At 44.7% G+C, this 27795-nt stretch overlaps 1 protein-coding gene and 1 long non-coding RNA gene across 6 annotated transcripts; both read right to left on the bottom strand.

Annotated features, from left to right (window-relative positions):
* Positions 1–1226: 1226 nt before the first annotated feature.
* Positions 1227–17135, bottom strand: LOC120684053 (peroxisomal (S)-2-hydroxy-acid oxidase GLO2-like). 5 transcript variants are annotated; one of them, XM_039966153.1, is made up of 13 exons: positions 17128–17135; positions 10844–10990; positions 6000–6124; positions 5759–5805; positions 5598–5675; positions 2648–2772; positions 2423–2489; positions 2259–2324; positions 2078–2147; positions 1894–1994; positions 1717–1821; positions 1587–1606; positions 1227–1439 (listed from the first exon to the last, which is right to left on the bottom strand). In XM_039966153.1, the coding sequence occupies exons 1-13, from the start codon at positions 17133–17135 to the stop codon at positions 1277–1279; spliced, it is 1122 nt and encodes a 373-aa protein (XP_039822087.1). In that variant the 3' UTR covers positions 1227–1276. The 5 variants fall into 5 exon arrangements, with proteins under 5 accessions (XP_039822087.1, XP_039822084.1, XP_039822085.1 ...); XM_039966150.1 differs by lacking the exon at positions 17128–17135 and having other exon boundaries at positions 1227–1446; positions 1595–1606; positions 1713–1821; positions 2420–2489; positions 10844–11027; XM_039966151.1 differs by lacking the exon at positions 17128–17135 and having other exon boundaries at positions 1227–1446; positions 1595–1606; positions 1713–1821; positions 10844–11027.
* Positions 17136–23595: 6460 nt separating this feature from the next.
* LOC120680807 lies at positions 23596–24959 on the bottom strand. The gene is made up of 4 exons (XR_005677793.1): positions 24897–24959; positions 24766–24797; positions 24539–24672; positions 23596–24087 (listed from the first exon to the last, which is right to left on the bottom strand). It is a non-coding gene; the product is annotated as an uncharacterized LOC120680807 (long non-coding RNA).
* Between the last annotated feature and the right edge of the window lie 2836 nt (positions 24960–27795).

Below are 27795 nucleotides of genomic sequence, written 5' to 3'. Positions count from 1 at the left end.
TGGGCCCTGAGCCTACTTGTATGTTGTATTTGCCGCACTTTTTGCATTTTGACTTTTTTTACAAAATAATTTCATATTTAGGGTCTTGAAGAAATAAATTGTGTTTTTAGACCCAGAGGGTTGGTGCCATGACCTACGGCGCTGAGATAACACGTCTCGGAGCCATAAGTCATGACGCCGAGCTTTGCAAACCGATCTAGCGTGGCGGTCGACGTGGATGCGATGTGGCATCACCTCGGCGTCACAGATCTTGATGCCGAGCTAGCGTCAAGATCTATGGCGCCGAGCTCGGTGCCGTGAATCTTGCCGTCAACCCATTTCGAAAAAAATTAGCTTACTAAATAATATAAATAAAACTCATCACTAGAATCTGCCATGAAGTTCAAATGGTTAAGTCACTTAGTTTTTGTCTTGCAGACCCAGGTTCAAGTTCAAGTTTTGTATTTTTTTTTCTACTGCCCTGCCTTGGGGATAAATCTTCCGAGGTTCAAGTTCTAGTTTTGCATTTTTTTTTCTACTGCCCTGCCTTGGGGATAAATCTTCCGATGCACCGCCCTGTACTCCGCTTGTTTTATTTTTTCTCTCACGATGGCTGCATGCAAAAAGGAAGAAAAGTGGCCGTCTACATTTATGGATCCTGGAGAGTTGATGCACATTGATACGGAGTTAACTTTTTTGGAGGCTAGCATCTTCACCGACTGAGCTAGAGCATACAATTTGTATTTTAACTAGAACAGTGCTAATTATCTATTTCAAATACCAAAATACACAGGTTAAAACCTCGGTGTCGAGATCCGTGGCGCCGAGCTCGGCGTCAAGATCTATGGCGCTGAAGTGGTGCCACATCGCTTTCACGTCGACTGCCACATTGAATCGGCTCGTAAAACTCGGCACCATGACTTATGGCGTCGAGACGTGTTATCTCGATGCCGTAGGTCACGGCGCCGACCCTCTGCGTCCGAAGACACAATTTGTTTTTTCAAGTCCCCAAATGTGATTTTTTTTATAAAACGAGTTAAAAAGTAAAAAGTGCGGTTGTATTCGTGGCAGCGAGAAAATCATCACAATTTGCAACGAGAATTCAAATCTCTACTACCTCATTATTCTGACAAAAATACAGTATGAAAGAGAATGCAGATGTGCAACATCCAAACCATCACAAGTTGCAACAAGAACAGCAGGTGTCTCAGGACACTGAATTTCTGAATCCATGTATAGAACAGTAACACACCCATGCTCGCCATGGCGTTCAACCGGCGGCCCGGGGAGTTTCAGACTATAGCATAGAGCGACGGATCCTGTCGCCCTCGGTGGTGACGTGGCCCCGGGTGATCTCCTTCAGCGACGTGCAGCCGCTCAACGCCATGGCGACCTCGAGCTCGTTCTTCAGCATCTGCAGCGTGTTCCTCACGCCGGCCTCGCCGTCCACCGCAAGGGCGAACAGCACTAGGGGGCGGAGCCAAGAATTTATTTTTTTTTCATTATTAGAGGGACCAACTATATTAATTTTTATAAAAATTTAATCAAATTTCAAATTTATAATACAAAATTGGGAAGGGGGCCACCCCTCCCAGCTATGCCCCTGTTACAGCACCGGCCGGCCGATCTGACAGACAACAAGCAAGGCGCGTTTTGTCATTCGTGGTCAAGGAATATACATGTATGCAGAGTAAGTATTCGACCGATCAGATGCTGGAGCACGAGCAGTGGACTTACAAAAACTCCCGAGGCTCCTAGTGCCAAGGCCTTGAACACGTCAGTGCCACGGCGGATGCCGCCGTCGAGGAATACAGGAACGCGGCCCTTTGCTTCTCTGACAACCTGAATTTTCCTTCTTCTTTAAGCAGAAAAAAAAGTGAAAAAAATGTAATGTGGGCGGTTAGCACAGCATACCTCTTCTAGGCAGCTGATGGTTGCAGGGGCATGGTCTAGCTGGCGGCCACCATGGTTGGATACGATGATACCGGCAACACCAGATTCAATAGCGAGTCGAGCTGCCGTTTTGCAAATGTTTCGTGAGAGTGCAGCTCAGATCAAGTGTATACTGATACAGAAGCCACTGAAAGCAAGCACTCACTGTCTTCTGCTGTTAGGATTCTTTTCATTAAGATTGGCAGCGAAGTGATTGTCTGCAGCCACTTGATATCCTGCTTTGCACCATGCGGTCAAGATCAACAATACTTTATACTCACTGAAAAATTCATGGAATGTACCACTGTTCTGTTGAAGTCTTTCACAAAACACACAGCAAATCATACCTTCCAAGAAAGAGAGGGGTCAACCTGGCAAGCATCATAGGATGCAGCAAAGCCCGAACCATTCACCTGATGAAGCATATATATACGAGAACATGGATTGAGAAAAGTAAAATAAAAATCAATATTTTTCCATACATTCGGATCAGCTCAGTTTTTTAGACAACCTTCTCTATGTTGCCAAAATCTACCCCTTCGAAGTTCTTCAATACCACATTTGGAGGTAAGGCGAACCTAATGTAGCATATAGAAGAATGCATAATTTAGATACTGAACTTCTGACGAAATGGAATGTATTTTTCCCTGAAAAGCATGTACAATTATGATGCCTAACTCCTGGTGAAATGAATATATTTACGTGTAAACACTTAGCATATTTGATGGATCAGGACCTGTTCTTGACATCAGCTTCTCTGCGGCCAAGCCATGGAACATCAACTGTCAGTACAATTGCCTTGTAGCTAGCCTTTTCAGCCCTTCCAATAACCTGTCGCACTAAGTTCCTGTCCTTGTATACCTTAAGATAAGAACCATAGCAGTAAGTGTGACGGAACCGCCAAATTAAAACTCTAAATTAAGCGTAATGACCGTCATTTGAACACATCGGGCGCATTAACTTAATGGCTTAATTTGGCGATCCTTTCTCAACCCACGGCCCAATCGAAATAATACCGGTAGTCCCACGCGAAGACAGACGCAGATGGTACAAGCACGACAAAGACTTAAAAATATATCAAGGTGACAAACTAGGATACAAGAGTTTTCACAAACCGAGTTCAAATACACAATAGCTTACATAATGAACATAAATTACATGGTTTACAAATTTTACAGCGGAAATAACCAAGTTCCAAAGGAAAAAGGACCTACAACTACATGAGTGTGCTGCCTCTGCCCAACCGGTCAGACCGGTTCCTCCAACCGGTCAAACCGGTCTGCATGGAAACCTTGCGCGAACACCGGTCAGACCGGTACACAGACCGGTCCGGCAAAAACAGAGGGCTGCACACTTAGCCCTCAAGTGTGCAACCCGCCGACTCCCTAACCTAAGGGTCTCGCTCCACGACCTGCCACCCCTCTGCATCCCGGCGGATGAACTTGACACAACAGGGGCAGAAGTCGACGTCCTGGGGTCATGAAATAATTTGGGTAGCAACAAACTCTGAGCATCTAATACTCAGCAAGACTTACCTGACCAGTGGGTATAACTTAGCCCACATACCTAGAAATGCAAGGCTTTTGGCTGGTGGTTATTTTGCAGAAAGGCAACTAAAGTAATTCCTTACTTTCATTATTTTAGCCCCAAATTCTATATATAAATTAACTCTAATCTAATATTTGCACTAACCAACTATAACAAATATGGTGGTGCAATCAATAATAATTCAATGTGTTCAACATCATATATGTATAATTATCATTCTATCATGGACTACGATGTGACTCGGTGATCAAGGTGCTCATATCCGAGTGCGACTGACGGTGAATCGATCCGATTTAACCTTGCAAGGTGGACCTAACCAACCGGCAAGTATTTGCCCCATCGGACTATACATGCCAACCATTCCCCTCCCCGCCTCGAAGTACATGACCCAGCCCAACGACATATGGTCAGCCGAGCTCAACGTGAGACCACCAAAAGTAAACAATGCATCCCCATTTCTCCGCGACTACTCGACTACCCCAGGAGTTGGGTGCGGATTTCTGTACTTTCGAAGTAAGGCAGTACTCGGCTTACCGGTTTCGACTACCTCCTACTCCCGGTATGCGGTTATTACAATTCAAACATGATCAGCAGAGCCAACAACGGTACGGTCCTTAACCGACATAGACGGGACTAAGACACCCAGGAACCCTATCCTGCTGCCATACCTATATATCATCCCCACTTCCCGTCTAGTCTCAAGCTTCCATTTATATCAAGTTCAACAACTCGGAACTGGATTATAAAATATTATATATCTCGTGAGTAATTAGAAATTACTCAACTTCTAATCATCCTATTTCTCGCGAGTGACCAGAGATCACTCGTCTTCTACCGGGAACCATTAAGCATAGCACTTCTATCGTCCTATACATACTAGTATAACTCAAGGGAACCTAGGGATCATGCAACTAGGGTTCCAAACAATTCCTAAACCTAATGCACAAGTAATAGAGACATATATAGGTGTCATAATTTAAAATAATAGGATGTGCACCGGGGCTTGCCTTGAGTCTGCGGCTTAGTGCTAGGGTGAGATGGGCCTTGGGCCGACTCCCTACGATCCTCCTACTGCAGGGCTAGCCCCTGCGGCTCTGTGGCCCCGCAACCACCTCGTACACAACCTCCTCCGCCGCGGCTGCTACACGTGTGCATATGCATATGATATGAGAGAATGCATGCATGACTTGCAAAAATTACAAGTAATCAACAACCAAATTAATTTCTAACCAATTGAGCCAACTAACCCTAATTGAACCCTCTCAGCCCTGCTAGCATCGGTCAGACCGGTATACCAAACCGGTCAGACCGGTCTGGCCGGTGTGTGACTCGAGACCAGAAATCCGGAGTATCCGAACGTATTCTCGGAGTATCCGGACTCCCAAGTCCGGAGAATCCGGACCTAAACCCGGAATGTCCAGACTACCACAAATCCGGAGTATCCGAACACATGGCCAGACTGTCCGGACCCCTACCGGTCAGACCAGTCCTACCCAGACCAAAACCTAGGATTCCTTGGTGCGGCGAAAATCGCCCACCAACTCCAAACCCTTTCTAGGAACTAGTTCAGGGGTACATGTGAATGCTTTTGACAAGAGGAAATCACCTAGAACCCCCTAGGAAAAGAGATCGGCCGACACAAGTGTATATACCTTGAGTGAGCTCCTTTGTGCACAAGAACTTGAATCCCGACCACCCCAGGGAGGAAATCGTGGAGAGAGTGACCCACCACGCCGATTTGATCCTTCCTTGGACTTGAAATCAAGTGGAAAGGGTGGATTGGCGGATTTGGGGCTTGGAGGGAGGGAGAGCTCGGAAGGGGCAAGCTGAGCACGGGGTGGTGAGGATGAGTGAGTTGTTGGGAGAGAGAGAGAGTGAGTGATTTAAATGATGTGGGGCCCAAAAACGGTTGAAACCCAGTTCAACCGGTCCGACCGGTTGTCTCGACCGGTCAGACCGGTCCGGCTGAGCTGAGACCCAAACTTTGGTTTTGTGAAGTTTTGCCGTATGGTTTTATAACTAATGATTGTACTTAGCCTTAATTACAAATGATTAATACCTGAGGTGTTACAGTAAGGCAACATTATACCATGCTTGGCCTAGAAGTTAAGAGTGTATATAGGGTATGGGTTGAATACTGAAAGTTGGAAGAAACGGGTTCCAGGTCCTGCCGAATTAACTTCTTCAATACTATAGGATGACCAGGAAGACAACGTCTGAAAATATGACCAGTTATAAGCCACATGTTGGGTTTATTAGATAGCAATTACATTAAAAAAATTAATATGATCTTTCAAACCGTTATAGTTCCTACAGAAGCTGCAGCCCTAGCAGAAGCAAGCTCTCCTGCATTGCGGATGAACGCCCATAAAGGGAAATTGGTATGAAATATGCCAAAAGGAAAACAAAATGAATTGAAAGAAATCTAATAAGCCCTAGCAGAAGCAAGCTCTCCTGCGTTTCAGATAAACGTCCATAAAGGGAAATTGCTATGAAATATGTCTAAAGGAAAACAAAACGAATTGAAAGAAAGCTAATACCTTCAGGGTGGGCCATTTTGTGCAGGGCCGTAGGGGCAACCATGATAGGCATGGAAATGTTGTAGCCTAAGACACTCGTGGACATGTCAATGTGAGACACATCAATCAGCACCCTTGGTCGAAACCTAATGTCATTCATTAAAATAAAAACATAGTGAGGTATTTGAGAAGATTAGGAATGATCAATATGATTTACATTTCGAGTATAATATTTACTGTTTTGTTTTCCAAACTAGGTTTGGATACAATTTAACAAGAATTCTTGACGGTAAAAAGCTGCATGTATCCATTAATCTTATAACTGCACAACCTAATAAAACTGAAAAGATGGTCCTTTTAAGGAGGAGTTTACTCTAATTATTCACAGGCTAAACCTTCCTTAAAACTGGAGCTTGAGCAGTGGCTATGTAACTTTTCCTAATTCTCTTGTTTAGCTAGGATATGTTTTTAGGCTTATGGCCTTGTACAATGTACATATTTCTCTTTTCCAATTTAGTATAAAAAACTAAGAAAACGTAAATCTTGCAATCAAAATTTTGAAGTCATGGGAAACATGATATTCAAATGTCACCAATTTAAATCATCAAAATTCAGGGCTTTAATCAAGAATTAAGATGTACGACAGTGGATTGCACAAGCATGTTAAATGATGCTATATATGCATGTGGTCTAGGACGTCTTAACACATTTCACACGGCTTATATCAGTTCTTGTTCTTCACTGGAATTTATTCACCAGCAGTGCTTTGTGTTTGTCATACCAAGCACAATCCAACTTAAGTCCAATCTTTCTTAATTCACTTGTACTCAAAACAGGGTTAGAACCATTTTACTAGATTGAGAAATAAATTCAAATTGTTTCTTGTTAGTGCTAAGTCAACCACCGGTACACAGATCTCTTGACTCCTGCATGTTCGAGAAAAAAACATATTATTGGAAAGATAAGTTAAAAGATAGAGAAGTTTCCAAATAATATGATCTAGCATACCTGCCTACCTAAAATCTTCTGCTTCACATAACTCTACTTTTTAAGAGGAATTTTACAATGGTTGAAATAAATGAAGAGAAGTCCATCAAGCGACATCGAACGGTCAAAACATAGGAGGTACCATGGAAAAGGTACTAATAAGTACCAATTTGGTAGGACCGGTACCAAATATGGAGGGACTAGTACCTATTTTAATATAAATTTTTAAATCCAGTGGAGGGTAAATTGGTAAATTCGTGTATACATTATCTGATCCATGAAAAGGCTGCTTGAGCGGCAGCGGCGGCTGCTCAAGCTCAACAGTGGAGCGGCTCGACGCTCCGACGTAGGCACTTGATGGTGGAGCCGCACCGTGCCTGCCGCCCAGCAGCTCCACCACAACGCACGTCCCCGGCAAGTGGCGCGTGCCAATCGAGCTCCACCGCTCTATCCGTCCACCATCACAACTGGCGCCATCCCAAGAACCCCACGCGGCGTGCGACAGAGAAGACGATGCTGCAGCTCTCGATCAGCTCAACCTTCACCACAGCAGCCTCCAATGGCGCTACTGAGACGGCCGCTGCCGTCGGCAGCGAGAAGGACACACCGAGGAGCTGAGGCGGCACGTAGTGCGTGGCAGCGGGCCCGGTCCGACCTCCAGGCTCCAGAAGACGTGAGCGCTGCGGGATCACGCGCGCGCCGGGCATGGCATGCACAAGACGGATGAGATGAGTTGCAGGGCCGGCCCCGGGGGGTGGGGGGCGTGGTTCAGGGCCCAGGTAATACTATACTATTATACTATGTAGATATAACTATAACACTATGCAGATGAGTAAGCGAAGATTAATAATTTAGGCACCTGTCGTTATATGTTGTTGCCATATTATTTCAAGACTATCTAATAGTCAATTCATATAATAGTTGAATGTATAGGTGGACCGCACCACTAATATTTGTTTTATTTTTTTTATTCTTTCACCAAGTTTATTGTGTTAAGTGTGTTACAGCCGGCTGAGGGCTGAGAGCAGACTGTAAACTTTTAGCACACTTCTCTTCTCTATGCTTCTCTCCTCTCCAACTCAGCACATATATGATGTGGTATTCCACTTAGCCCGCCTATACTGCTATAATACTTGCTCTAAATGAAACGACCGTCACGCGAGATTTCTCGTGACTAGCGACTTCCTTCGACTATGTGTGTTGCGTTATGCCTTCTCATTATTTCTTGTGATGTAACTACTTGACATTGATTAGTAGCCGCATTAGAGATTACACAATCCACATCCACGTGGCCACACTAAAGGCTCCACACCTCTAATGTTCCGTGCAAGAACTATGCCACCGCAGCCGCTGTGACTTCACAACTGTGATGTGCCTGGTCTGTGCGTGATTTTTGAACACAGGAAGTCTAGCAATTTTCAAACACTCTCGCCTACACTAGGTTTCAAGTTTCAATTGATATTTGTTTTTAATTTTCAAGCTTCAAGAAATATACAGGTGATATTGATTTGTACCTTTTTTTGATGACTTTGCACATATAGAATTGCTAGAAGATATGTTTACGGTAATGTCATATAATACTAATATGTACAAATTTTTAACATTAAGATATTTTGGATGCATCTAGTTTATTGGCAAATTTATATAATTATTATTGCTATTATTATTATCACTATTCTTTAGAGGCTCCCAATTCTAATCTCTTGCCCCAGGCCTCCAAATTCTCAGGACCGGACATGATGAGTTGCCAATGGGAAAAACTAGACATGCAGTGGCTGAAATACCCTTTTAATTATCTCTTTACCTTTTAATTAAGGGTCTACCTAATGTACGGCCGGTCGTATTTTCACCTTCCTTTACGGTAATTAGAAAGCATTGCTGCCTAGACATGTACTTTTTGCACTTTTAGCCATAGAGTAGAGAATTGTGCATGTATGCATGGGATGATAGGACAAGTGTGAACGCATGAAAAAAGAGATCGAATCATCTTCAAATGTTTATATTTTCTAAACAATATTATCGGGTACCATAATTAGGGACATCCTAATCCAGGGACTAAACCGCCCTCAAAAACACAAAACGCAATTAGGTAATCGGGTCCACATCGCCCAAATTCTCTCCAGGTCCCCAAGGGGCCCAATCCTCATTCAGCCCACGGACCGACTTCGCGGTACGGCCCATCCGGTCCCCCCTCGAATCCGTAGAGCAATCTCCGCTTCGCTCGATGCCTCCCCTCCGAGGCCCTCGACAGCGCACCGCATCTCCACCTCGCTTGAGGGTAGCGAACCTACCCTCGGGAAAGCAAGCTAACTCCGTCTCGCTCGAGGCTACCCCTCGGCGGATGAAACTAACAACACATCTGCTCACCGGCCCGTCTGACAAAGGCATTAACTGCCAACCACTCCACCGCGGAGTGCGGAGTCAGGCAGCGTCAGGCCACCATACCGAACAATAGTTGTGACCGGAGTCCCGTCCGCCAACTCCGGTCACTGTTCCACCACTCCCTGCACTATTTTGACACTGTGGGAACCTGCGACGCCCTGTGCAGACGTGCCCGGCACTGCTCCTGCCGCTGTGCTGCCTACTCCTCGTAGTTTCTCTGCTGCAGAACCCTCGACTGGCATGGGCGCAACCCTCGAACGCTGCCCGGGCCTTGACCGGAGCAAGACCCCTGCCTACAGGACCCTCGGCGCTCTGCCACGACAGGCGTGGAGGACGGTACCCTCAACAGAAGACGCCATGACGCAAGCAAGAGCCACAAGGACGCCGGCACGATCTCTACGAGATCGGGACATCGCCCCAGGACAACCGCCACGCCCGGCGCCATGCCCTCCAGTGCACCACAATATACTTTCAACAGTAACCGACCACTGCACACCCCCGAATCGGGGAGAAGACAACGACTTCTGATCTCCCCGTACATGTACCCCACCCCTCCTTGTGTCTATAAAAAGGGGAGGCGGGCTCCTTCTCAGACGGGTTCACGACCAACTCCTTTAGCTTCACTCGCTCACTCACCTGATATTGGCACTCATCTCAATCACTAGCAGAGACTTGGGAGCTTCCCTCCCTCCCTCGCCTCGCTTGTAACCCCCTACTACAGGCACTTCGGTGCAAGATAATACAGTGCACTCGCACACCCCTGCTGGACGTACGGCCCCGTGGCCGGAATCAGGATAAATCAGTGCGTTACTGTGTTGCCTCTTGCATCAACCTTCTAGAGTTAGGGACCACGCAACATCTTCACTAGTTGGTGCCGGGCCGCCGGGTCTGGACACCGACAAATATACTGGATTTAGGATCCATTTGCACCATTGCCTACCTCTTTGACAAAAAAAATCAGTCATTCTACCTAATTATCCGATCATCTTATAAAAGGCTTCATATCATCAGTGCTCTCTTTACATCATGGACATCATTATCTATAATCGAACTCAGTTTCCCAACCAACTTATAATAAGCAACCTTTAAGAAACACATGAGCATATTTTTGAACAATAATAAGCAGATTAGACCAAAGATAAAACATTTTCTACCATTAAGAAATTGTCATCTAAACATATGCTAGTGGGGTCTTATTTTGAATGTATCGTTGAGAGGAACACATGGGGTCTAATCGGATTTTGACTTGGATACTTATTTTTAAATTTTGAAACCACATTGCATGTGATGTATCACGTAATTGTACTTGTCTCTACATAAGTATGTTAGTGTGGAAGAGAGTCAGAGTCACCGCACATGGTGCTCACAAAGCATAGCAAGGCACATGATGGCCGTATTATAGTCTCTCTGTACGGCCGGCTATAGAGAAGTCTTTACCATAATTATATCCAATTCATCAGATGTAACTACAATATATCAATTGGAATATAACTTACTGAATTCTGGAGAATGCTTCCATGTTCTCCCTAACTGTGTGTTGGTCCTCTGCACCCAAGGCATAGTAATCATAAACCATCCTTGGTAACTTCTGCTTCGCGAGCTCCTTGTAATCGCAGACATTTGTTGCGATCAGCACCATTTCCCTGACCAAATTCTTTTGCTCAGCTCACAGTTGAATCATCAATGTTGCAAAATAGATTATTTCACATGCAAGTCATACTTGTCGACAAATTGGATAAAAGAAGAAACTAAATTAAAGACTGCCTAATATTTTGTATAGATCAGTCAAGAAAGACAAAAAGTAATGAAAAATAATATGATAATGCTAGATAGTGGTTCATTGAAAGCAATTCAATTGAGCAAGCAAGAAGATCAAACAATCTACTTTTTTTGGACAGCAAACTACAAGAAACTTTTGCGGTAAATTATAAAGCAAAGACAGACTACCCCACGGTAAAGAGCAGACAGCCAATCAAGGGGGGCGACAAATGAGTATACAGTTTCAGCTCAACGGTACGGTATATGCGCAATGTTATATACGCAACCTTGATTTCTCTCTCCCTTTATCAGCCACAAGAACCTTATCCATGCAATGACGCAAACTCTATTTTACACAGTAAGGAGATAATAATTCTGATCTCTCCAAATTGTTGGATAAATATAGAAAGAAGTTGGACTCTATGATTGGGAGTGCATATATAAAGCCAATATAGGCGAGACTCTGAAGTTAGAAATTCTCCTATTGATCCTAAAAAGGAGAAATACTCAAAAGCCTCTCACTAGTTGATAGAAATGTAGAACGACTTGTATCTTCTATATTGGTAGGTCAGGTTATAACGATGTGGATCAATCTGACATTCAGATGAATTAACTATAGCTTACATGTCGATGAAAATACTTCAATATTATAGATATTAGATTTGTGCATCAAATGCAATTAAAGTCATATAAGCATTTAGAGTTGTATAACAAAAATTTTATTTACAAATCTATCCCCGGAATTACGTGAGCAAATCATGGCAGTTAGCCAGTTACATCAACAGAACAGTAGCACGTTTGGTTCCGGAGGACTAAAAGCTTTGTCGCCTCAAAAGAATTTTGTTTTATAAGTATTAATAAAGTTTAATTACAAAACTAATTGCAGACCCCTAAACTAATTCGTGAGATGAATCTAATGAGATATATTTATCTATGATGAGCAAATTGTTACTGTAGCACCACTATTGCAAATCATGAATTAATTAGGCTCGCTAAATTCGTGTCGCGAATTAGCACCCATATGTGAAAAAAAATTATAAACAAATTTTGTTTTATAATTATAAATGACAAATTTTATAATGGTTGAAATAAATGAGGATCGTCCATCAAACTAAAATCGATGGCGGAGACATAAGAGGTACATAGAAAAAAGTATTAATCGTTACCAAAATAGGTAGAACTCATATCAAAATAGAAAAAATATATCTCTCGATACCTCTCAATGTCTCCTGTTACCTTACCAAAATAGAAAAAATACCTTCCGGTATCTGGTACCTTTCCAATCAGCGGATAATACCTTATTATAAATAGCAAGATTCTTATTTAATGTAACGGGACTAACTTTGGTGCCTCGTAAACAAACGGGTAGTCGAGAACAATGCAGAGAGTGTCCTTACCTGCCGGCTGGCCGTGGCACCAGAGGTGGGTCGCTGACCGAAACAAAGGGCTCCATCCCTCAGCCAAAGCTGTAGTGGTACCTTGACACGGGCGCGGCTTGAGGAGCGCAGCGGGATTGGGGGAGGCCGGCAGCCAGCAGCCGGGTGGGGAGGGCCTCTGCCTTCTGCCCTTAAAGTGGGAAGTCCGATCAGATCGGAGAGCAGCAGGCCAGCAGCATGTGCTGGTGGGATGGGAGGGCTTTGATAATTCCCAAGATTGGCGCTGCTTTCACTGGCGTCTGTTCAGAACAACGCCTTCCTTCGCCTTCCTTCAAATAAGACTGGCATGCAGATCGGAGCAGCAGGCCAGAAGCATGTGCTGGTGCAGATCGGAGCAGCAGGCCAGCTGCATATGGTGGTGGGATGAGATGACTTTGATAATGTAAGACGCTTGTGTTTAGTTCCTTCTTAATTTTTTTTTGAAAGTCAATCTTACCATTTAGATGTATTAAATAAAATATGTTCATATAACTTTTTGTACGGATGAGTTGTAAATCGTGAGACGAATCTAGTGATGTATATTAATCTATAATTAGCAGATGGTTACTATAGCATTATTGTTGCAAATTATAGATTAGATAGGCTTATTAGATTCGTCTCGCGATTTACAATTTATCTGTGTAAAAAGTTTTATAAACAGAATTTATTTAATACTCTTAAATAGCAAAATTTCCTTTGATGTGACATGTGTAAAATTTTTGGGTTATAAATCATTTTTTTATAGTCAACTCGCTCTTTAATTAAGCAAAACCAGGATCAGCGCGATCGCGATCCACCAAAGTCGTTACAAAACCAGGGAGGGGATCCTCCCACACACTTGGGAGGTCCGGGTCCCGACTAAGACCAAAACGAGCGAGCTCATGTGCCGCTTGATTACAAGTTCTAGGAATAGCAGAAAAAATAACATGATCAAAATGCATCTCTAAAACACCCCGCGCTTCACTAAAGATGACTCCACCAGGTGCTTGATCATAAGCATTGCCGCGAAGAGCCGAAACCAGATTCGTCGAGTCTGTTTCAATAATCACTCGAGATATTCCACGGTTCATGGCCGCCTCCAGTGCTGCCGAGATAGCATCAGGAACTGCAGATAGCCGGCCTGATCCTGCCACGACTGCCTGACCATCACTGTCCCTAATAATGAAACCCCATGCTCCATCCTTTTCCACTGCCCTGAAAGCGCCATCAAAGTTCACCTTTAGAAAGTCAACTGGTGGTGGTTGCCAACACTTTCGTTCAGGTATAGCCTCTGGACTTGGCCTAGTTTGTTTTTTTACCACAACTAGCAATAATCTCATGTGCACTGAAGCTGACTGAATCGACATTTTTCATCTGTTCTCCCACATTGCATTTGTTCCAGGCATTCCACCATGCCCACAATAGACCAATGACAGGGAATTTCTGGCTATCGTTCAGAGCAAGGACGCACATTAAAACCTCCACTACACTGTTTAGTGACAATAGTTGGATACGTATATGCTCCAAATTCATATGCCTCCATAACTTTTTGACCATCTTACACTTCAAGAAACAGTGGCCACCATCCTCATCTAAACGCCAGCACACTGGGCACCTGGTATCTATCTCCATACCTCTTCTCAAAATGTTCATGTGCAAAGGTAAGCTGTTGTGCCCCAATCTCCACAGAAAAAGCTTCACCTTCGGTGGACAGGCTAACTTCCACAACTGATGCCAGCGAACATCCTGCTCCCTTTCAACACTAGAGCTTGAGCTACCTGTTTGTCTTATTTGATCCCTTTCCTTGGCGTCCTCCAGACCGTGATAGGCCGACTTGACAGAAAAAATACCTTTGTTGTCAAAGTGCCAAGCTAGAGTGTCTTCCCTTCCATGCTTGATGGGAATGGATAGTATGTGTTTAACGTCCTCCTCCCAAAAGATCTCCTTAATAAGTTCCTCATCCCAGGTTCCAGAGTGTGGATCAATGAGATCAGACACTTTATTGTAAACTATTCTTCCCCTAGGCGTAACTGGTCGTCGTAAAACTCCATTTGGAATCCATGCATCACTCCAAATGTTGATGCTTGAGCCATCACCGACCCTCCAAATCAGCCCTATTTTCAACGCTTGCAGACCGCGCAGAATACTCCTCCATGTATAGGAAATACTAGGCTTCTCACTAGCTGTCAACGGATCTCCATTCTGAAAATATTTAGCCCTCAGAACCTGTGCACATAACAAGTTTGGCTCCATTATAAGACGCCACCCCTGTCTAGCTAGCATAGCCAAATTGAAGAGGTGTAAATCTCTGTATCCAAGCCCTCCCTTTTGCTTACGCTTACACAGCTGCTCCCATGATAACCAGTGCATTTTGTTCTCTTTATCCTGGACTGACCACCAGTAGCGACATGTCATGGCCCCAATCTGATCACACAGAGTCTTTGTGATATCAAAACAAGACATGGCATATGATGGTATTGCTTGAGCCACTGCTTTTATAAGAACCTCCTTCCCAGCTTTAGATAGCAGTTTCTCCTTCCATCCCCGGATCCTCTTCCACACTCTATCCTTCAAAAATGAGAAGGTTTTAACCTTGGAATTCCCAATGAAAACCGGGAGACCCAGGTACTTTTTATTCTGCGTTTCAGCAGCAAGATCCAACGAGAGCATGAATGCAGATTTAATCTCATCACTAGTGTTTTTACTGAACATGACTGAAGACTTTTCCTTATTTACCAACTGCCCCGAGCAGTTCTCATACAGTGAAAGCACATTTTGCAAAAGTCCTGCACTCTGATCATTAATTTGGAAGAGTAACAGTGAATCATCTGCAAACAATAGATGGTCATACTCGGCGCACCCCGACTTATTTTGACTCCAGTCAACTCACCTCTTGCCTCAGCTGCGTTCAGGAGACATGAAAAAGCTTCAGCACAGATTAAGAAGAGATACGGTGAAAGAGGGTCACCTTGCCGCAATCCTCTCTCAGGTACTATTTGTTCCGTATGCTCACCGTTCACTTTGATCCGATAGGTCACAGTTGTCACACATTGCATCACCACATCCACCCACCGCTGATGGAAGCCCAATTTGCACATCATTCTCCTCAAAAACTCCCACTCGACACGGTCATAGGCCTTACTCATATCCAGTTTCAGAGCAGCAAGCCCTTGTACACCCTTTTTCTTATTCTACAAATGGTGAGTAAGCTCATAAGCAAGCAAAACATTGTCTGTTATCATTCGGCCGGGGACGAAAGCACTCTGGTTCAGAGAAATAATATCAGGAAGAATCACCTTCAGCTGATTTGCCAAGACTTTGGATGCAACCTTGTACACCACATTACACAAGCTTATTGGCCGTAGATCTTTCAAATGTTCTGGGTTAGGAACCTTTGGTATTAGGACTACAACGGTGTCATTCCAACCCCTCGGCATTTCTCCACCCCCAAGAAAAGCCCTCACTTCTCTGATGATATCGGCACCCACCGTCTCCCAATACTTCTTATAAAACAAAGCAGGCATACCATCAGTGCCATGAGCTTTTAGATCCCCCATACTATCCAGAGCATGTTTGATTTCCTCATCAGAATACTCCCCCAATAGAGAGCTATTCATTTCTCTCGTAACTTTTGCTGAGACCTGCTGTATTAATTCATCATATATATCCCCTGCATGGGAAGTGAACAAAGACTTATAATAATTAGTCACAAATTCATGAATACCTACCACATCCGTCACAACATCACCATCATCATTGACCAACTTATTTATCCGGCTCCGCCGTCGCCTTTCAGAAGCATGCCGGTGGAAAAAACTGGTGTTGCGATCACCATTCTGCAGCCAATGCACTTTCGCTCTTTGTCTCCAATACATATCACGTTGCTCCTCTAGTTTCTCCAGTTTGTACTTCAGGATCTGCTCCCGCGCGATCATCTCTGAGGATATAACACGACGCCTACACACCTCCAGCTGGCGCTTGACATGCTTGATCCTTTTCTCCAGATCGCCCAGAATATTCTTGCTCCAGTCCCATAAATCACCCGCTACATCTTTCACTGCATCAGCCACCACACCCGTTCGTGTGTTCATCGAGAAATTCCAAGCATTCTCGACTATCGCTGCACAGTTCTCCTCCTGCACCCACCCAGCTTCGAACCGAAAAACTGGGCCACTCCCCCTGCCACTGCGCACCACTTCCTCCTCAATGGTCACAATCACCGGACGGTGATCAGAGTGCCGAGGGTCCCCATTTCTCACCAAGAAATTTGGGAAGCGTGTTCACCAAGTAGCATCAGCCACAGCTCGATCAAGACGCTCACGGATATAATGAGCATCCGTATGGCTGTGATTTCGCCAGGTGAAAGGATCACCAGCGAACCCCAAGTCGTCCAGAGAGCATTCCTCCAAAACTTCCCTAAAGCGGTCCATGCAAATCTATGGGCGCGCCACACCACCTTCCTTCTCATGCCCTACCAGAATCTCGTTGAAATCACCCATACACAACCACGGGTGTCTCCTTGCTGCATTCAGCGCCCGCAGCGCCCTCCATGACACTTCTTTTCTCTCCGTTCTTGGTTCTCCATAGAACCCAGTAAACCTCCAAACAAAACCATCTTCTTCTACCACATCCCCATCCAAGTACAGTCGAGACATTGCACGAAGTTGGAAATTAATCTCCTTTTTCCAAAAAATTGCAAGCCCACCACTCTTCCCCTCGCAATCTTTCACCACCAAATTCGCCATACCCAGGCTCCACCGCAAGCCCTCAATCCTACGCCGATCCATCTTTGTTTCAGAGAGAAACAAAATGTCAGGGTCTTCCACCTTTTGGATATCCAAAAGGCCACCAACTGTCGGGCCGTTCCCCAACCCCCGGCAGTTCCAAGCTATCACCTTCATTGATTCTCGCAGGGCTGTTCCGACAGCCCCGCCACATTATCATCAACCGACATCCTCATCTTCTTACTCCCAACCTCCTCATTGCTCAGTGAGCGCTTTCTGCCCTCAAATGCAGAGTTGGCTGCTACCTCCGTGCTGCTGGTATTTCGAGCTATTTTTTTGTATCGGCCCCGCTTGGGAGCCTTCTCCTCCCCCCTCCCCCCTCCTCTGCATCCTCCGTCGCCTCCAAGCCACCTTCCCCCTCCACGGCCTGACCAGGATCCACATGCATGGCATGTAATGCGCTGTTCACGTGCTGGTCATACATCCCAGGCACTTCCCTCGCATCACCCAATGGCACTGTAATCTGGTTGTCTGTTACTTCAGTTCTTTCATCCGATTGCTGGACATTATCAGTTCCAAAACTCAGCACCTTCCGGCTCCTGCTGGGCGACACTCCTAGCCCGGGGTTCGCACCAGAAACAGTGTCCGTTTGCTTCAGGGGACTCGTCACCTCCTCTTCAGAGTTTTTCTTTTTCTCTTCCTTCTTCTCCCCGACCAGCGCTACTTCCTTCCTCCAAGTTGGGCCATCACTCCCAGCACGACCAGAGTGACTCCTGTTACTCGACCCTCCAAAGCTTCCCCTACTACCACTCCCACCCGACCTCCAAGGACCCACAGAACGACCACCAAAGTACCTATCACCAGAGCCATCCTCTCTACTCCTCCTGTTAGGGATACACCGCAAACTCTTGTTATATTGCCGCAGCTCCCCCTTTGTCAGTTGTTTTTCACAAAGCTTATCAGTATGGCCAATGATCCCACAAATGTAACAGAAATCCGGGAGAAACTCGTACTCCAAAGGACACCACAATGGTTTCTTATTTTCCCCAGCAAAAACAGTGACTCCCCTCATGAGTGGCTGTCTAATATCCAGCCTGATCTTGATACGCAGGAAACACCCCACCGCCAAACTATCATCATCCGCCTCCACCTCCATCAGACCCCGATCTCCTTGCCAATTACCTCCCCCGTCGCCTTCTTCATCATTCCGAAAGGGAGTTTTAGAACACGAACCCATATCGGAATGAAGAAAAACTCCAACTCCTCTACCGTTTTGTTTGGATCATAATCAGTCATCACCACCAGATCTCTCCCAAACATCCACGGCCCTTCCTCTAGTGCACGCCGCTTCCCTGATGCTTGATGAAAGGTGAAAAGAAAATGATTCTCACCGAGATCCTTGCACCCAACTCCCTTGATTGGACACCAGATCCTTCCAAGTGCACTCGCCAAACCATCTGCATGGACCAGCTTCTCTGCGAGCACTTTCTGACGGCCATCGGTTCCGCAGATCCGCTTTGTCCTCCAGCCTCCACCTCCACGCGAATGCCTTTCCTTTCCGCCACCGACAAGTTCACGCGACCCAACATCCCTTCCACTTCCTCCATCCCGCCGCCGCCAGATCACAATGATGAGAAACACGAAGACAATCAACGACCAGGGAGGCTAGCAGATTTGGTCTAGGCTCCAGACGGAGATCTCAACGTGGACACGAACGTGGGATGGGATGTGGAATCGATGATCTTATCCAGTGAAGGAGCAGATCGGGAATAGGAGGACGTAGGACAAGGAAACACGAAGGAAACCCTAGTCGCCGAGACCCACCCCGAGCCGCCTAGGAAAACCCTAGACGCCGAGGACCCGCACGATCGGTTATAAATCATTTTAACTTGAGCGGTGTTGACATGATCGTGTGTGATCTACTTCAGCGATGTGCAGCCGCTCAGCTCCATGGCCGTCTCAAGCTCGTCCCTCAGCATCTGCAGTACCTTCCTCACGGCCGGCCTCACCGCCGGCCACAGCGAGGGCGAACACACGGTCCTTCCAATCTGACAGAGGACAATCATGATGTCTTAAACCTTTGTCCAACGGTTGATCCAGCTTACTAGATCATGGACCGATATTGCTCTTGCACATCGGAGCAAGAAACACCCAGTCGAACCTGTTTGGGACCGCGTTTGCTTGGATTATGAGCGAATTGAGCATAATAAACCCGTCAAATCTTTGCGTCGGATTCGATTATCTGGACCGCCACCGTGTTCAATTATCCGCCCACAAGGCCACAACGGCGATGCGAATCGCAGCCCCGACCCTGCATTTCCAATAATCAGCTCACCTTCCTTACCCCTCCGGTCTTCCGCACGTCCCGCACCCCTCCTCCTTCAAATCCAGCGCCGTTGGCCAGAGATCAGCCGCCGCCGCCTCACTTCGACCAGGTCACCCAGAGGCGGCGCCTCCGTCAACCCCGAGGTGCACCGGTGCCAGGTACCGCGACGCGTAATTGAACTGCTGCTCCGGTGCCGCGTGGGGAGCCGACGGCTGCCGCTTCCAGGCGCCTGCTTTCCGGGACCATTGCCGGCGTCACCACCCTTTGCTGCGCGGCCGACTACGGCGCAGTGGCCGTGCTACTGGCGCCTGTGAGCCTCTGCACCAGCTCCCGGAAGTCCATGGGCTCCATGTGGTAGATCTTCGGCAACCCCAACCCCCGCGCCCCCACCCCCTCCTCCCGCGCTGCCCCTCCTCTGGCCACCGGGGTCCACGCTATGGATAGATAATTTATTAGAAATAATCAGAACAGTGAAAAGCCTAGCTTATTCAGATAGCAGATGTTCTAAAATACGGTTTATCAGAAGATTCTACTCAACTTATAAGCGAGCCTCAGAAAAACTAAACCAAACACGACCTTAGCTCTTTGCACGATTCTCTAAGTGCCTTGTGAGCTGTGATTTTTTACTCGGAATGGGAAAAGGAGAAGAGAGATGGATGGAGAGATAAAATGGGCGAGTAGATCCACCAACACCTCATCATCAATTATATTCGTGCATAGTATATGAATAAGAGATAGCGTAGCTGTTCTCTCTTGTCCATGTAACCAAAAAGCTGACATGCATCTATATAAGTGTTAAGAGTAAGGTTAATGATTCTACTTTTAGTTGCAAGGATTCTTGCAACCTACCTCAGCCACTAGTATAGTAGTTAGTCTTTTATTATTAATATATATCTCACTTGTCATTCTCACCAAATTTTTTTTCTTATATCGAAACCAGCTGTAAACTTATAATCCGTTTCTCTCTCTCCTGGACTTAATACAAATACTCTTGAGGCTCCCAATGCCAAGGCCTTCGAACATGCAGTGCCACGGCGGATACCGCCGTCAAGGAACACAGGAGCACGGCCTATTGCTTCTCTGAAAACCTGAATTTTCCTTACCTCTGATGGTTGTCATCGGACTGAAGAGATCCAGGGCAGCTGTGTAAACGCCTGTAATTGGTTGGCACTCGGCAGTGTGGATACTCACAACAGTGGTATATTGTAGAACTATCGACGGTAAAAATCAAAACCGTGAGACCCAACGTAAGGTCATTTCCAGTGACCGAATCTTCATCCCACATGGCACCTCGAGAAGTCAATGCAACGACTGGAGAATATGAATCCTGAAGGAGAGAGAAAGAAGTTGACTCATACTTGAGAGTCGATTCATGGCTGATTAAAATTAGACATGCGGAGAACGAGCTCTAATAACTTGGTTGGTAGCGATTGCCAGTGGGCACTCTGCACACCAGCGTTCGAACTTTATTTTCCAAAAAAAGTTGAGATTAAAAAAATCTACTCTAGAAGCATGCAGTCTCGGTTCAAGTGTAGTTGTAGAGGTGTTTGTATAGAACTCGTCTGTAAACTACGAGACGAATCTAATGAGTCTAATTAATCCATCATTAGAGCATGTGTACTATAACAATTTAGTGTCTAATCATAGCCTAATTAGGCTCATTAGATTCTTTTCGTAATTTACAAGCAAACTATGCAATTTATTTTTATTTCGTCTTGATTTAATATTCCATGCATGTAAGATTCTTTTTTGATGTGATAGATTTGGAATTTTGAATTTCATAACTAAACAAGAACTTGGTCTGCTCGCGTAATTTTTTTTAAGACCTAGACATATTGCCCAGCATTCATTAATAAGCAGGAATAGAGAGTTTACAAGGTGCTAGTGGCGCCAATTACAACTTCCTTTCTAGGCAAGGTGCTGGAAAGGCCGAGCTAGTTAGCTACTACTCACTTAATGTTGAGTCAACTAGGGAGCCAAGATGCTAGTTAGCTACTACTCACTTAATGTTGAGTCAACTAGGGAGCCAAGATGCTTAGCGCCAGCCAAGATGCTTAGCGCCAGCAAACACCCACAGGAGGGAGTTCTCTTTAAAGGTACTAGAACCTAACGCGCGCTTCGCGCGCCCTATCATAAGTTGCATATAGTGTTTATGCCAATACAATTTTTTTTATGGAACAACTGCAGTTCTTTGGCATACTGTCTAAATTCTTTATACGGAACAGCTATGTCTCATTTTACAAAGAATTACTTTACTCTATGAAACACACGTTCAACAGATGGGTATTGCAAAGTTGTGTGAGAACGAATGGCATTCCAAACTAATTTTACCTCCGGTTTCGGCACTCTCACACAGCCATAAACTCACAACAAACAGAAATTTGTGTAAAAATCTATCAAACAGCCCAAAACACACAGCTAAAGTAAGAAGCAACCTCTAATCTCGGTGCTCTCACACAGCCAAAAACTGACAACAAACAGAAATCTGTGAAAAACTCCTTCAAACAGCCAAAAACATACAGGTAAAATAAGAAGCAATATGTTGAGTGCCACATGATGAACCATAATAATATGAAATATCCCATGCAAATATCTTAATAGCTATAATAATGTTCACTAAATGGCATCTGCAGCCAGTAGTTTCTCCAAGCCATATATTACATTAGACAATCAGCATTAGTAGCTAGCTACCAAACATTTTAGCAGGTAGCTCAGAATACTGATCCAAATAAGAGTGGAGTACTAAGATACTAAAGGAAGGCGGAGATAACACAGCTTGCAATCATGCGATATCCAAAAGAGAGTTCAGTAATGCTGATTGTACAAGCTATAAAACGGCTAAATAGATATCATCAAACAATAGATTATCAGATGCATGTCAAGGCATGATTGCAACTGTGCAAATACAAAATGAGCTTCGCTTCTTCTTCCTCCTAAGCATCAGCGCTAGAACTGTAAATATAGGTACAACTGTTAGTTGTTGTAGAGATTGTTAATAGCAGCACAAGGTTAGAACAAAGGTAATATTTTTAAGTGGTGGCAATGGTTGGATCAGGATGCTATTTTGGAAAAAACAACAATGAACAGAAGCATCTCTATGGCACTTATGGCTATACAGTCACACGTACTGAAAGAGGCGCATAGAAATTAGCAAATAAAGATATATTAGAATTGTATCTTGACATTCAGCTTGAGCGGAAGGTCCCTACCTAGCTTGGCTAGGCAAACTATATAAGAATCAGGACAAGTACACAAGGTAGGAACATGAAAAATTAGACACATTTCTGCAAGGCTAAGTAGAACAAGATGCTTAGATTAGGATGAAAATGATATGCACTATCAGTGTTATAGATACCATGATCTAGCAAATGTCCAATTTGGTGACAAGTAAAAAAGATAGTGCTTTATGATCAAGTGCACCTATAGTGTGGTATATCTGTTTCTTTGTAGTCTGTAGCAATAAGGAGATACCTAGGCTTTGGACTATCATGTTCATGGCCACTGTCTTCGCTTGCAGTGTCATCCTCAAGCAGCAGCTTCCTGACAATTTTCTTGTTAGGTGAGGGACGGGACCTGGAACATAAACATGTTAGATATCATGTTATTATTTAACATGTTATGAAAAAATGAGTTTGTGTTCATGAGAAGAACATTTTTCTTGTGATAGTCTTTTCTGTTTTGGTTGCAGAATTAGTAGCTTCATCTTTAAATTTGCTATGATTAGCAGTAAGACTGCAGCATAAAGCAGGAAAATTAAGTAGAAGCATTAATAGATTGTTGTAGCAGCATATGGCCAAATGCTTTATTTGAAAAAAATAGTAATGTCATTTCATATAAGTCATAGTGCAAAATGTCTTAGATTAGATATTAATATCGGGGATTTCCGCGCAAATGAATTTATCAAAAGTAGAAGCATTGAATTCAGAATTATTAGCATCTAACCACACAAGGTAGTGTATATGAGGCTGGCCATGCTTTTGGAACTCAACGGTGTGCAAAACTGTTAAAAGAAATTTTAGAATAAGGTTAAACCAGCAAAGAATAATATAAGCTTGTGATGGTGGTATAAACTACTGACCTGCTCTGATAGGTCCAAATGTTTTTCCTTCTCTAATATCTGCTATAAATTCATCTACTTTCATATGGAAGACCCACACTATTAAATCAGAACGATCACATGGTTGTTGTCCTTGTTCAAAGCGCAACACATCGCCTATTTCTCTCCATTTGGTGTTGCATGTGAAAGTTACAAATAGGTTAGGGGGGCATAGACCCTGCAGATGGCCATTGCATCTTGGTAATTCATCACAAAATATCTCCTACCAGCAGTAAAACTGGCAGGGATGACTACCTTTCCACCAACTGAATCAGCATTAGTGAGACCTTTATCAATCGCATCAGCTATGCCTTGTACCGACTCACTCCTTAGGTCTTTTTGGTGGTCTTGCATCCATTTAAGTCTACTTGCCTCAATCGTAGAGTACATATCAACACATGACTGGTCACTTAATCTCCCGTAGTAGGTAAGAGAAAAATGCCTGCAGGCAAGACATAGAGATGTAAGATGAGCAGATGAATATATAAGTTAGGGAGAGGCACCTAGAAAGATAAGAAAACAACCACTACATAGGGCCCTTTTGTGCAGTATATAAATGCAACGAAAACAATATTCTAAATAAGCAGATTTACTTTATGAAAATTCAAAAAATAGCTATTTAGACAAAAGAAATGCATACAGACAAGCTCCCTTATATGAACATTCCAACCTAAGCATACAACAATCCAATTTACAAATATAATTTAAGGGAGAAGGTATTATTTCTACTCTTGAATGAAAGAAGACTGAAATCTAAATAAGCATATTTACTTTATAAGAAAGAACCAAATATTTCTTTCGACCAAAGAAAGTTAAGGCAGACAAGGTCCGTTAACATCTCAACTTAGATAACCGTCCCTGTCTAAGCACTGACTTGTGGAATGTGCACTAACCTCATAAGCTTGACTTAAGAAAACAGTAACATTAGCAAGGTTTGCTAAGCATGTTGCTCTGAGCCTCTAAATCTCACGCCATGAAACAAAGAGATAGTTGTGCGTGCTTGTATTAAAGAGTACATTTTAAAAACCTACATTTGTCAAATGAACAAAAGAGAGATTATTAAGGTACGCATCAAAGAACTTGGATGCCCAAAAATTCAAAGATGAAGGCACAAACCCACCTTCATATTCTCCTGATCCAACTGACTGCTCACTGCAAGCAGAAGCAAGAAGAGAAGCAGGGTTTAGATCAACCACACAAGATGAAAAAACTAAGGTGCTTTATACCTAAAGAATGCAGCAGGCGCCTCACCTTCCTTCCTCAGCGACCACTTCTAGATCTCACGTCACTGACGCCATGAGATGTCTGCACCTGTACAACCACAGCAAAAAATCGCAAATCTGATCAATAGATAGCAGATCCGATGTACGAAAAACTAAATACAATACAATAGAGAACCTAAGCTCACGATTTGCACGGTGTGGTTCGGGATGGGCAGGCAAACAAAGGGAGGAGCAAGAGAAATCACAGATGGTGCTAGGGTTTGGGGCTGGAGCGAGAGGGCACCGAAGCACACGTAGATAAATGAAGGAGGGGGAAGAACTTACCTGGGCAAGGGCAGCGGCCGTAGGAGCAGGGCTGATAGCACGCATGCCGCTGCTCCGACTGGACGGCACGGCCGGCCTCACGCGACGACTCCGTTGTGACAGGGCCATATCCGCAAAGAGAGGGAGGAGGTGCCGCACGCGCCTACGGAGGGGAGGAGACAGGAGCGGAGCGAGCGTAGCGGCGCTGCCTGCCCAGTCTGACGGGATGCGACACCCATCGGTCAGCAGGGAGACGAATCCCAGGAGCAGCGGGTGTGTTTAGTTCGCGAAAAGTTCGCGAAAAAGTTGTTGTAGCACGTTTCGGCTTTATTTGGCAACTATTGTCCAACCATGGAGTAATTAGTCTCAAAAGATTCGTCTCGTCATTTACAACCAAACTGTGCAATTAGTTATATTTTTTAACTACATTTAATACTCCATGCATGTATCGTAAGATTCGATGTGATGTGCGTCAGTGAAAAATTTTGGGAACTTTTCGCGAAACTAAACACAGACTGCTCTCTCTCTCTCCGTCTCTTTCGTTGTGCACATTCTCAAACTGCTGCTATTTCACGGGTTGTGGCCTACGTTCGACTAAGGCCCATGCTTCAGCAGCACAGCCACGCACAGAGGAGGACGAGCGGTGCGTGCAAGAGATGAGCACATAGCAGGGAGCGAATCCAGGCTTCTACAGCAGCGAGGGAATCCAGCAACTGCAGGCTTTTTCAGCGTGCGACTGCAGACTTTGCGCTAGCGCCTCACCTCTCTGACCAGTCTGGTTTGCATGTGCTTGGAGGGCCCCTGCTGCAGAGGCACGCAGCTGCACCCCTCCACTCGAAGAACTCCCATAGGCTTAGAAATCCTTGATTGACACATGGCAGCATATAGGGGAGGCACAGGACGCGTGAAACCCTCTCCAGCCATGGGTAGCAACCTCTGTTTAAGAAACCCGATGTACAATGGTGTAGACGGCTGCTGTCTGTAAGTGTCTAGAACATTGCGCATAGACAACCAAATAGACAACCTATACAATGGGATGTCTGTTAGTGTGTCTGCAAGGCATTTAACTCATACATGGGCACATTAAACATTGTGATCAAGTATATAATGGATCTTTGTATGCTATTGTGTTGTATATATGTAACTAGAATACATGATAACATACTTTAACTTAAAATATTTTATTTGACGTGCTTCTTGAATATTTGAAGGCTGACTTTTATCTTTGGTAAGGAACATATTGTAAATTACCAAGGATCAAAATGTAAAAATGACAAATATCTATCCCCTTCTCATCTGCGAGTCTCTCAGAGGCCCTGTTTAGTTCACACCCCGTAAACCATGTAAACACAAAAAAGCCGTCACATCGAATGTTTCGACACATGCATGGAGTACTAAATGAAGTCTATTTACAAAACTTTTTGCATAGATGGGCCGTAAATCGCGAGACGAATCTAATGAGCCTACTTAATCCATGTTTTGCAACAGTGGTACTACAGTAACTATCCGCTAATTATTAATTAATCATGGATTAATTAGCATCATTAGATTCGTCTCGCGATTTACAACCCATCTGTGCAAAAAGTTTTGTAAATATACTTCATTTTGTACTTCAAATTAACAAGATTCCAACGCAAAATGTTTTTGCGTTTCATCTAAACAGACCCAGAGTCTCTCATCTCATCCTCTCAATCTCTTATCTCATCTGGTTCTCTTTCCCTCGCTGACTTGATGGAGACCCACCAGGGAGGGGCTGGGCTGCACAAGGTGGTGGCTGGCGCGGGGATGCGAGATGCAGCGGGCGGCGCGAAGCTCCGGTCAGGGCGGGGCTGCAAGATGCGGCAGCCGGCGAGCGGCCGGAGGAGGCAGGTAGCTAGGTACTCCGTTCCTCTGATTTCTCCGGAGAGAAGTGTTAGAAATTTAGGCAATTTCGGGCACAATTTAATTCCAAAATTAAATGTATAAACTAGCAATATTTCTATGACTTTAAGGAGTAAAATAAAACATGTGAACATGTTTATACTTATCACACAGATAAGCATAAACAATATAAATAACCAAAGTTTCAGGGAGTACCCTGAAGCGGGGCTGTTGCCGGAGGCATTGGCTGCGCTGTTACCAACTGGAGTAGACATCTACTCGGTTGGCCTCAGTCGAAGTAGTCGAACTAAATCGGTGCAGGAAGAAGTTCGCAGTGCAGTCCCGCGAACGGTCACCAAGATGTAGTCGACGTAGTCGTTCGGCCACCAGAATGTAGTCGACATAGTCGTTCGGCTCGTCCACCAGGAAGTAGTCGTTCAATCGGGCAAAGCCTTTGTATTTTTGAGCAGTCACGCTAAAGCGTTACCCAAAAACCTGATTGCCCGCCTATCCCGTGCAGGATCTCAAGGCGAGCAAGGTTTCGGAGGCCTGCTCACGCTAATTCTGTGCGCGCAGAAATTAGCGTTGGGGAACTCAGTTGTTGCAACTGGAGAGGGAGAAGAGAGGAGCCGAGTTGCCTCAGTGCTCTGGTGCAGAATGGATGATGGGAATGGCACTTCTTATATAGTGACTCAGGTGCTCAGGATCGTTGAACCTGGACACCATCAGAGTCATTTAGGTGATGCGGTTATGGCCATTAATTA

Source organism: Panicum virgatum, chromosome 7N (genome assembly GCF_016808335.1).
Source record: "Panicum virgatum strain AP13 chromosome 7N, P.virgatum_v5, whole genome shotgun sequence".
In the NCBI taxonomy this organism is placed as follows: domain Eukaryota; kingdom Viridiplantae; phylum Streptophyta; class Magnoliopsida; order Poales; family Poaceae; genus Panicum; species Panicum virgatum.
Note: the sequence above shows the minus strand (reverse complement) of the source record. Positions and strands in the feature narration are given on the sequence as shown.

Coding starts and splice junctions, on each gene's coding strand:
- LOC120684053 (XM_039966153.1), bottom strand. Junction 2,773..5,597: donor CCCGTTTCTTCCAACTTTCA/GTATTCAACCCA, acceptor TCTTATCTTAAG/GTATACAAGGACAGGAACTT. Junction 2,325..2,422: donor ATTTTGGCAACATAGAGAAG/GTTGTCTAAAAA, acceptor ATGCTTCATCAG/GTGAATGGTTCGGGCTTTGC.